This window comes from Cyprinodon variegatus, unplaced genomic scaffold, assembly GCF_000732505.1.
Source record: "Cyprinodon variegatus isolate N-32 unplaced genomic scaffold, C_variegatus-1.0 Scaffold895, whole genome shotgun sequence".
Taxonomy (NCBI): domain Eukaryota; kingdom Metazoa; phylum Chordata; class Actinopteri; order Cyprinodontiformes; family Cyprinodontidae; genus Cyprinodon; species Cyprinodon variegatus.
This window is the reverse complement of record NW_015151348.1, coordinates 271824-283513: the sequence shown is the minus strand read 5'-3', so window position 1 is coordinate 283513 and position 11690 is coordinate 271824. Positions and strand designations below refer to the sequence as shown.

General features: G+C 34.8%; 1 protein-coding gene across 1 annotated transcript in view; it reads left to right on the top strand.

Annotated features, from left to right (window-relative positions):
• Window positions 1-11010, top strand: part of il12rb1 (interleukin 12 receptor subunit beta 1) — a 22257-nt gene extending 11247 nt beyond the window's left edge. The window contains exons 8-15 of the mRNA XM_015397887.1: window positions 404-632; window positions 721-867; window positions 1006-1104; window positions 5175-5321; window positions 5423-5578; window positions 5717-5786; window positions 8493-8568; window positions 9432-11010. Of these exons, the coding sequence (XP_015253373.1) occupies window positions 404-632; window positions 721-867; window positions 1006-1104; window positions 5175-5321; window positions 5423-5578; window positions 5717-5786; window positions 8493-8568; window positions 9432-9734 (1227 nt within the window). The 3' untranslated portion in view covers window positions 9735-11010. The remainder of the gene's footprint in view (window positions 1-403; window positions 633-720; window positions 868-1005; window positions 1105-5174; window positions 5322-5422; window positions 5579-5716; window positions 5787-8492; window positions 8569-9431) is intronic.
• The last annotated feature ends 680 nt before the right edge of the window (window positions 11011-11690 follow it).

The following is an 11690-nucleotide window of genomic DNA, read 5'->3' as shown; positions in this document are numbered from 1 at the left end:
ACATGTCGAGTTTAATCTCGTCATGGCAAAAATATTTTTTCTCTTCATGTGTGGCCCTAATACTCCGTCATATAAAACAGTACAACAGTCAGTCACCAAGTTAAAGGACATACAGCCAGATAAAGTTTGCAACTCAAGTCCAGATCCCTAAAAGCAAAAGATAGAATCAATAACCCATCCATATTGGACTGTGGTGCACTGAGGTCCCAACTTTTCACTTCAGCTCAAATTGAGATTTTTGCATCTACACTTGTTTTCTGAGTCACAGTTCCAGCTTAATGTGGCAGACAGTGAGTAAGCCAACAGCCATTAATGGGGCATATTCATTAGTAGTCTGGAAACTTTGCTGTGACGTATTTTTATTTCATTCTAAGTTTGATCGAAGCTCTGTTCTCCTCCCCAGCCGATGCACCCCGCAGCAGCAGTCGGAGGTGTGACATACAGTGTACATGTCACACAGTATTCCCCAAGATGCCCCTGTAAGAAGAAGAGTCATGAAACCAGAGCACACAGCCACGTTGTTTATGTGTCCTACTCAGCTGTCAACATCACTGTTATTGCAAGGAATGCGGCAGGACATTCCCCCCCGGCAACCATGCACATACCAGCTGCTTCGTCAGCAGATTTAAAATGTAGGTCCAACAGTCCAATCTATGTTTATATATGGGTGAGAACATGTTTCATTTCAATCATTGCTTTTATATCCTTTTTTACTGGCAGCATGCAACCAAACATTGCTGGATAAGAAGTTTAAGAAAGGAACATGCCTTGAGTTTTATGAGCTTCAAGATGCAGATTTGATACCAGAAAGAGCCTGGTGTTTAACTAGCACACACCGAAAAAAGGAAAGAAAGAAAATAAAAACAAGTGAGTATATATTATGCAATCTGCATTTTCTTTACATGCCAATTCTCTGTAGTATTTTGCAATTCTGCTACTCCATGATAAAACAACAAAGTATATAACCCCCAGAAAGTTAGAACACCTGTTTTGTTTCCGTTACAGACATGATGGACTACACACGCTACCTTTACTTTGAGCACAGATGTCATAATGGCAAACCACAGACAGTTCAAATGTGCCTCTACTATAAGAAAGAGGGCGGTAAGTAACTGCACTCAACACCAGAAACCTCTTTATAATGCATGCACGACTCTTCACTGTCAGCATTTATGTTCTTATGCTGTTATTTACATTTAAAACAGATCACCTCTTTAGCATTTGAAATATGTTTGTCTGTTACCCATGTAGGCTTTTCTTATATCACTTTGCTTTTTTCCTCTTGGTAGTTGAGTTTTTATGCAAAACTGAAATGAATAATCTTAAACAAATCTTAAAATCTTTTGTGAAATGTGCATAATGTTATAATTTTTTTATCCTATTTTCTTTGATTAAGGGGGCAGGGATGTGGGAGCCTGTTTTAGGAGCCTAACTCTTAGAACAATACAACATTTTGATCAAAATGACTTATGAGTGTCCTCCTGCTATTAGAAAAACATCCATTTAAACAACAAACTTACATAAAATGTTACATTTGGTACCAAAAATCTCCAAGTAGGTTGCAAACTGTTGCATGATCCACACAAAACACAACAGTAGAAAAAGGCTGCATTAAAGAACCAAAACTGAAAAAGATGCTGTGGTGAATGAAACCAGATGTTCAACACCCTCCCAGCTATAGATCTACCAGCTATAGATCTTAAGTAGGGGTGAAATTATGTTGCAGCTTTTATATTTATTAAAAATCTAAATTCAACTCTTTAATGAAATATGTAATTCCGCATCAGGCTAAAATCTATTAAAATGTTACTGAGAGAGAAATTGTTTCATTTAATCAGTGAGTCTAAATTACAAACTTTGATGAAATAATGGCTGAAATGTAACACTACAATACTTCTCAGCACCTCATTAATATTATTGATAACATTTAAAAAATACATTTGAACTGATTTTCTTAATAAGAAAAAATAAACTATTACTAATCATACTAATGCTTTTATTAATGAATTTAAAAAAGATTAGATACAAAAAAAGCATAACCTTAGACTGATTCCTTTCCTTTTTACAAAAGACAATAAAGAATGAGGAATGAAAGCATCATTAGCTGGATAAAGATTTAACAGAATAACAATATGTTAACCTCTAATATACATATCAGGTTAAATTAAAAGAGATTTAGTTTTTTCTTAAAACCGTCTTAGGTTTCTGCTCCCTAATCCCTCAGATTATGAGTCTCCGTCTTAGTTGTTAGGGTTGTCAGTTGCAGCTTCCCCAGCTTTTCTGTATCAGTCCGTGACTCCTGAGGGACGGAGACTGTTGGTTCTGTATTCAGCCTGGACCTCTGGGTGGTTTCTCTCTTTAGAACCTGGAACTGCAAATGAGCAAAAGTATTCTTCTTTAGATGGGTTGGGTTCTGGTTCCTAAGGCACAAAGAAGAGCATAAAAGAAATTAAGCTTGTTAGAACTTTGAAGATTAAATGGTGAACAAACCCAAAAGGTTATGGGTAATAAAAACAAATCCACATGATTTTTCCTTCTTCTTCTCAGTCAGCATCAAAGTGGTATATAATACAGACAATGCAATATTGTGGTATTCATCCAGAAATGTATTAACAGCTGTTAAATTCTCTTTTATTTTACTTTAGAATGGTTTGTTCCTTTTCAAAGAGGAGTTGATTTCACAACAAAAGCCCAATAAATATTCAATTCTTCAATAACACAGCTGCATTTGCAGATGAGAAGTTGGATGGTTCCTGCAAAAATTAACTTTGTTTGACTTTTTAAACAAACATTAAGACAAAGGAAAAGGTTTGGACATCCTTAGCTAGTTTTCACTTCATCTTTACACATCTCTGACATGTTTGAGTAAAGTATAAAGCAGTCATCATTTTCAGCAGTGAAATGCTTACTGGGTCTCTTTCACTCTGCAGCATCATGATGAGGTCGAAGTCTGGGTTTCAACTGAGGCAAAGGCTTTTTAGTTCTTTACTCTGTTGTTTTTGGAATCCCTGGAATAATTTGGGATCATTTTCAGGTTGCATGTAAAAATCCTTCTTATCTTTGGTCCTATTTTTAGATTTAGTTTTTTTCCCCCCTAAGCTTTCTGTGTTAAAAGGTGGAATTCATGGGCAATCTACTGTATGATGGGTACCTTGACAGGTCCTGTTTCATAACAGCACAACAGGCTCACTCTATGTAACTTCTAATTCAGTTGTGGGCCTCAGGGCCAGCATCCTGTAACATTTAGATGTTTCTTTTGGTTAAACACTTGAAGTAGTAATGAAGTAGTTAGATGATTGAGAGCTGACTGCATGCTGAAGAGGTAATTTAGCCATTTGATTCAGGATTAATATAAAAGTTGCAGGATATCGGCCTTCAGGAGCTGACAATGTCCACCCCTATTCTAATAAGTAATGAGTAAGAGGTGCTCATCCAGGATTGTTGTTCTTTGGTAAACAATTTTAGATTGACCTATAAAAGGTAGGCCTATACTTTTTGCAACCTGTTTCTGATAGTCCAATATACATTTTACGAAACAAAGCACAGCTAAATGCACAGCATCAGTGGATGGTGTGGGGATGTGAGCTTGTGTATCTGTTACAAGCTATGAAAGAAATGCTTTCTGGCTTTGACTTGACAAGGAATGACCAGAACTACTTTTTACAGGAGATTTCAATTTTAATTTGCAGTCAATCTAAGGGCAACTTTAGCTGTGTTTTCATCTAAATGTCATGCAAATTTTGAGCAAACGTTAGAACAGTCAAGAAAAAAAAAAAAGAAATTTTGAATCAATTTTAAAAAAAAAAAAAAAAAATCAATTTTGAATCGTGTCAGTCGTGTTTCTAACCATTGGATGGATTTAACCAGGCAATGAAAAGTGCAATTACCGCCATATGTTTATGTTACACTTGACTGTGATAAACAGGAAATAGAGGTAGCACAGGGTGGACCACAGATCAGTAATGGACTGAGGTTTTAATCATTTTGTTGCAATCAAGCAGGTTGTGTTGTGTCAGTGAGTATTAGTGATGTTGCACACGATCAGGAGATGCAGAGAGAGAAATTGGAATCTATAGGGACACTGGTAGCAGAAATAGCTGATCTGCCATGTGAGGTAAATATTCACCAGAACCAATACAATTATTATGTTGTTCTTCTTATGCTCGTTGACTTTGTTTCAAAAATGTCAAAAACCACTTCATGTAAGCGTAAAAACTTGATCAGAATGTTGCCGTTACCTTTAAGCTCCTTTAGTACGATTCTTCAAAATATGCATAAAGACAGGCTGATGGAAACACACCTGTAGAAACATTAACTCTTGAACTGAGAGCCATGCGTACAATTTGTAAAGGTTCATTTTTATAAGAGCTATGTGCTGGACTTTGAGAGGAGGCTGCAGTAGCCAACCAGGCTGGCGTTTAAAACCAGGACCTTTTGGAATGCAGAAAAGCCCTCCGTCTGTGCAGGCTGGAGGTTGGAAATTTCTGCTTTTATTTAAACATGCACCATTGCATTGGTGTTTTACAGTAATTGTTAATATGATGAGACAGTAAAGGGTACACCAACAAACTCTGATTGCAATGCATTTTTGTCTATGCACAATTCCTTTGGAGACATTTAACCCTGCATTTAACCCATCCCATTTAACCCATACATGACATTTTCACCAGAATTTGGTAACAATCCAGCATTTTCTTGTCATTATACTGTCACAAGCACAGAGCAACAAAATTTACTGTCTGCATCTAACCCATCGCCCTGGGGAGCAGTGAGCAGTGTGGGGGTTAAGTGTCTTGCTCAGGGACCCAGAGTGGCAGTCTATGGGAGTGGGTCTCGAACTCAGAACCTCAGGATTCCAAGCTCTATGCCCTAACCACTAGGCCACTTAATAGGAAGTTCTCAATTTTTTGTATACATGCAAAATTATGAATCAAGCTCATGCAAAAATACTTATTTGGAAATGATTTTATTTTCTTCCAGTTTTGCTGTAAATATTACCCTTTTTAATCATTTATTATTAGAGATCTGTAGTGCAACACTTGACTAATTTTAAGCTTTTTGTTGCTATTACACTATATTTTACTGCCTTTCTTTATCATTTGAAATCTACAATATGAAAGGCCACTGAACAAAATGTTTTATTCTATTATTTTTTTTTTTTTTTACCATTTCAGTGCCAAGCAAAGAACCACAAGACTTCATGATTGCTTCTGACATGCAAGACTCTGCTGATCTGTCCTGGAAAGAGATTTCCTATGAGCATCTTCATGGCATCTTGACACTCTACAAATTATGCACTGTTAAAATGAACGAGCCCCAAGGTCGGATTGACAGGGTTTTCTCTAATCACTTATTTATTTTTGTTTGTTTTTTAAAGGAAAATCCAAAACAAGTTTGCTTATAATTGATTTCATTTGAACAGAGTGCATCAACATATCAGCATCAGCAACAAAACACCATCTAAAAGATTTAACCCCGGGAACCAAATACAACGTCAGCCTGGCAGGAGTGACACAAGCAGGAGTGGGGCCTGTTGCTATGCAGAGTTTTACCACCTTACCAGAGAAGCCATTTAATGGTAGGAGGCCTGCAAGTTAAGAAAACATTCTCACATATTCATATTTTAAAATCACAGCAGTAGGTCATTGATTTGTAACTTTATTTCTTTGTAGTAACATTTTCCTTAATCTGCTTTTTTGCTTTTTTTTCTTATCAGTGTGGATAAGTTTTGGATTGCTCTTTGGGTTTTTCCTCTTCACCATAGCTTGCACCACTATCTTGAAAAGGTTAGTGGAACTTTTATTTTAAACATAATCATTAGAAAAAACAATACCGATCGAAGCACATGTAAGGGTGCAACTGTGTATTTTATTCATGCTTTGTCTCATCTGAATGATAAACTTTAAAATGATACATAACTGTTTGTATATGCTTTGATCTAAGCCAGGGCTCTGCAACCTGCAGTTCCGTAGTTCCATGTGGCTTTTTGGGCACTCTGTAGTGGCTCTTTATATTAGCTAAAAATTATATAAAGAACTAACTAATGAACTATAATAAGAAATACAAGTCTTAGAAGCTTTACAGATTTTTCTAAAGAACATTTGAATTATATTTTTTACAAAAGAATGACATTAAAAGAAGCAGAGATATTTTTCTTTTAGTTACCTGAGAAATTATGAGATTTATTTTCATTAAATAAAATCCCATCGAGTAAAAATCCGTGTTTCATATTTATGAATCTTTCTTTTTTTTAAAGCTAGAAATACAAAAAAAAAAAAAAAAAAAAAAACTTCTGCTGTTTTAAGATGGTCACAGATTTCCTATGGCAGATATTTAACAAAAATAATAGGTTGTGTTTTATCAAATTATGTTTTAGATTGTGTTTTATCAAAAAGTCATGCAATATTGGCTCTAAAGAACTTTTACTTAGGTGGACTCAGGAGAAATGGCTCTTTGGAGAAGAAAGTTTGCAGCCCCTTGATTTAAACCATTTCTTAAGCACTTAGCTTGTTGTCCTACTGAAAGGTTAAACCCCCTAACTAAACCTTCAAGTCTTTTGCTGAGGGGAATTGGTCTATATTTAGCTCCATTGGTTTAGCTTCAACTACTTACCGTTGCTGCAACAAACCCCAAAAGCAAAGCATGGTACTTCCACCACCATGCTGTATAATGTTTCATAACCCAACACGTTCTCCCTAATCTATCAGCAGTGGTGGAAAGTAACAAAGTACATTTACGTGTTTACTGTACTTAAGTACTTTTTTCAAGTATCTTTACCTGGGTATATTTTTAGGGGGGTACTTATAACTTTTACTCCACTACATTACAGAGTCAAATATTTTATTTTCTACTCCACTCCCTTTTTTAGGAAGCTGCTAGTTTCTTGTTCCTTTTGGCTCAGCATAGCTTTGTAATCCGCTGTTGCTGTTTTTCTTACTTGAAATGCATTTCCAACATGCAAGATAGCAGCCTTTAGGACTGAATTTGGACACCACTGTTTAAGAGGTTTAATGAGATTCCACTAATGTGAGAAACTCAAGGCAGATATTATCTCTAGTTCATATACTTCATTAAGGCTTTAGCCGTTGCTATGTGGCCACATTGTTGTAGTTTCTTTGTGGTAATAGTGAAAGTGTGATGATAATCAAGACACTCCTGTTTTCTTTTTGGTTTGTGTCTAAATTTGAATTTATAATCAAAATAGCTGTCCTTTGGGGTTTTTATGGGCATTTTTATGCTCAAGTTCTTTAAAGGTTGTGTAGAATCTGTAGCAGGTTGTTCTACACATCAATAGATCAGGTGGTTTCTGAAAGTTACAAGGTTCTTTATATATTACTCTGAAAATTATACAGAAATGTACTGATATTTGAAAATGCAATTTGTATTTTTGAATACTTAAGTATTTTTAACTGCATGTACTTTTGAATACGTAAGTATTTTCAAAAGTGAGTACTTTAATACTTTAACTTGAGTAGATGTTTGACTGAGTAAGTTATACTTTTAACTCAGTAAGATTTGACTATGAGTATCAGTACTTTTACTAAAGTATTTGAGTTTTGTCCACCACTGCCTATCAGCTGTGTTCTATTGTGTTCATGATGCTGTTTGTTCTCTAAAGTTTAATAACAAACCTCTGAGGTCAACACCGGAGAGCTGAATTTATACTGAATTTCTCACACAAACAGAATCTATTTTCTAATAGTGTCTACTGAAAAGCAATTGCTAAAGTATAACAGTTGTATAACGTATAACAGAATATATGCCATTGTTTTTTAGATTGTTTTTTTGCAGAAATGTTGGAAAACCATGTCAAATTGTTCTTTCAGTAATGCACTAAATTTGTGTCAGCGTGCCACATTAAAACCCAATAAAGTTGTAAACTTGGGATGTTTTGTGACAAAACATAAAAAAGTTCAAGATGACTGCATACCTGTACAAAGCAATCTTGATATTTAGTCATTTTTTTTCTCCCAGTCTAACAATTCATAATGTTTTTTAAAGATAACTATCATATATTAGCAACATCTGAGCAAAAGTCATTTATTTGTTATATTTCTTTGTTTTTTTCTTTCAAATCGTCAAATAAATTACAATCATTCTCAAGCCAATTTTTTTTTTTTCAGACTGGAGGTGCAGTGAAGTTTTCTTTATAAATTCATTCTACCTACTAGGTTTTTAATTTCAATTAATTTTCACAGCCTTTTAGAGCAGTGGAAACACAAAACACTAATATTTTCATAAATTCCTTTTTCCTTATGTAAAAAAAAAAGGTTTTTAAATCCATTGACAGTTATTAGATAAGGTGTTATGAACAGTGTTTACCCAACACCAACGTAAAATATGATCATAAACAGATATTGACAAGTCCTTATTTATTTATGCTGGAATCTGATCCTGTTTGTGTCGTCCGTTTGCCAGATGACTCCAAAAAGATCTCAGGTTGCACAAATTGCTTTCATGTTAACTTTTTATTCTGTTTTCTTTTCTTTAAGAATAAAAAATAAGGTCTTCCCTCCTGTGCCAAAACCTGTGATACCAGAGTTCAGTCCCTGTCAACCAGAGAATCAGGTGAGAGGTGGTGTTTATCTCATTAATGACATTTTTATATGATATCTAACACTAAAATGTCTATATTTAAAATGTAAGGTACATCTTTACCTTGAGGGTTCATTGTTTTTTTATACTTTGAGTCCATTCAATCATTTTTAAGTCATTTTATTTTAATGAGCAGACTGAATTCAAAAGAAACTGAAGGAAAGTCCCAAACTAACATGTAGAAAGATGATGTGAAAGAGCCTCAAACCTCTAATTTCCCCACAAACCAAAACTACGAATATAGTTAAGGACCATTTTACAGTTGGCATGGAAACAGAGCAGTTGGTCAAGTGGGGATCATCTGTGTTTTTTTTCCCTCAAACAAACCAAAAAAGTTAGCATTCTTATATACAATAATGTCATAAACTGAGTTATTTATCATAAAACTGTAAAAAAATATATATATATCTGTAAAAGCCTTAAAGAAGAAATGTTCAATTTAAATAAAATTATTTTCTCTAAATGTCAAATGTTAATTACCATTCTGAAACGGATGTTACCTTTTTAATTGTTTTTTCGTTCACAGCTCCTAAACAATCCAACTATTTTCCTTTCTTTTGTTTTTACACTTCCTAGCATATAAGTATTAAAAAAAAAATTACCATAAGTTCTATTTTTGTGTTGCTAAATATAGCAGTCCTCACTGTGGACTAAGAAAAAAAAAACAAGTGCAAAAAAATGTTTAGGAAAAAAGAAAGTCTCCTTTTGACTGCTAAAAAAAACAAAAAAACTGAACCTGATTTTCTGTCACACTCTACATCTTTGAAAGCCAGAATTTGCGGTTGCTCCTCTGTGCCCCAGAACTTTGACCCTGTTCTGATGTGACCCAATAACAGGAGATATGGGAGAGAAAAGAGGAAGTAGATAACCTCTCGCTGCACCCGATCGACCCGGAGACGAGTCCCGTTTCAAAGCAGGCCACAGTCCTGGAGGATGAATGGGATGATGGAGCAGAGCAGAAGGAGGAGGCAGAAGAGGGCTGCTCAGGAGGATCTGATGATGAGCGAACCAGTCTAACCTCAGCTGATGAGACTGTGAGGACAGCAGAGCTGAAGGACATGGAACAGGTGGAATCTGAGCTGGCCATGCTGATCTACAGGAACGGTTTGGTGTTTGATGTCAAATCAGAATCACTTTAACTGGTTTCACCATAACGGCACGCTGTGCAAAGCATTGACCCTGGTTGCTGACAAATGTTTACTTTTATGATTTAAACTGTTTATGCAAATGTTTTTCTTATTTAAAAACATTTATATTTCTTTTTTTTTCTTTGCATGTGTTTTCTTTAAGTCATTTATGTTAAACTAACTATGAAATCTTTAAGGAACCAATACTGTACACAATTAAGTACTGCTTCTTCTTTTCCAATATCAATGGATATTTTTAGCTTTTTAAAAGACTGAACATTTTGCTTGTTTGCCATATAAGTAATCGCTTATGTTTATTCTCCTGATATTGGCAAATATAAATGTAATGTATCTTCTTTTTATATTGCCAAATGTTTATGCAGTTTTTTTCCTTTACTTCTAAAGATCATACCATTACATTTCACACAGCCTCCAGATGCATCCGTGCAAAAACTCTAGAAATGTAACTTCATCTGCTCTTAAACACTACAGTCCCTTTCACACATATTTTGATATCCAACAGCAATGTGCAACAAGACTTTGAGTCTAATGGTTAAGAGTGTAGCTTGTTGAAGGTCTTTTTAAAATTACGCCCAGCAGATCAAAGCTAAAAAGACACCTGACTGCTCAGAAATCCAAAATGCGAACAGTGGCATGTTTCAGAGTAGCTACATGACAGGAAGTGGCCACACCAAAAGAAAAAAAATACTTGACCTTAAAAAAAGGAGGTTAAAAAATACAGATTAGTCATAACAAGAGGCAGAGCGTTTGATCCGTGTTGTTCAGACTACAATATGTCCTGTCATTTACACAGAAACAACCACTGACACACTTGCAGTGTTTTCCACGAATGCAAATGAATGAAAAACACATCTTTGAAATGGTTTCTCCGATTGTTTGGTTTAAGACTGAAATCAGCTGGGGCCATTTTCTACTGTAAGCCAATTATCTGCAGGGTTTATCGTTCACCACATCAAGATAAAGACTTTTAGGTCTTGACCACAGGGAGGACGTGGGTATATGATAAACTGTGTGGTTAATGTTGTGTACATGGTGCTATGTCTGCATGTGTTTGCTGGTACAATTACAATTAAAGTTTCAGTAATTTCAAAGTCCCTGTTCCTTATCTTGTTACTCGAAAACAGTAAGATTTCTCAGTTTTTATTATGTTTGCATGATTATTAGATAATAGAACATGATAGATCTACAGTTATTAGTTCCTTTAATAATTCCCATTCCCATTGTGTTTATACTCTTCTGTTCCAGGTAAATGATTTAATATTGCTCTAATAGTCCATCAACAATTTGACATATCCTATATGTATGTATATGTGTATATAAACATACGTATATATATGACACACCTCAACACATGTGTTTGTCAGTTCGTTTGTCTTTCCTCCTGAGTGTACTTGCTTATTATGACATGCCCCTTGGTTTATTTGTATGTTGTATATATATTTTGTTTTCTTTAAGTGAAATTAAAAAACAAAACAAAAAAACAACAAAAAAAACAAACAAACAAATAACAGCAAAAAGAGTCTTCGAAGCATCCAGGTCCAGCAGATTCCAGAACAGCTTCTTCCCCACTGCCATTAGACTGCTGAATGTTGTATAAAATGGGGTTTAAAAAGAAAAAAAAGGGGCTGAATGTTGAAAACTGTAAATCATATATCAGTCTTACGTTTACATTTAATCATTGCTACATTTTAAAAATGGAAATTTCTTGAGAGCTGTACTGAACAAATTTCTTTTTGTATACATTCTGTGTACAAAGTGTATGGAAGAGGATTAGGGCCACTGGGGGAAAAAAAGTTAACTGATTTTTAAATATTATTTCAGTTTAACATGGGAAAAAAGTCAGAATTCTGAAATTTTTTCTCTGAATTCTGTATTTTTCTCAGAATTCTGACTTTGATCTCAGAATTTTGGATCTTAATGTAGATGGGCAACATGAAGGAAGAGATG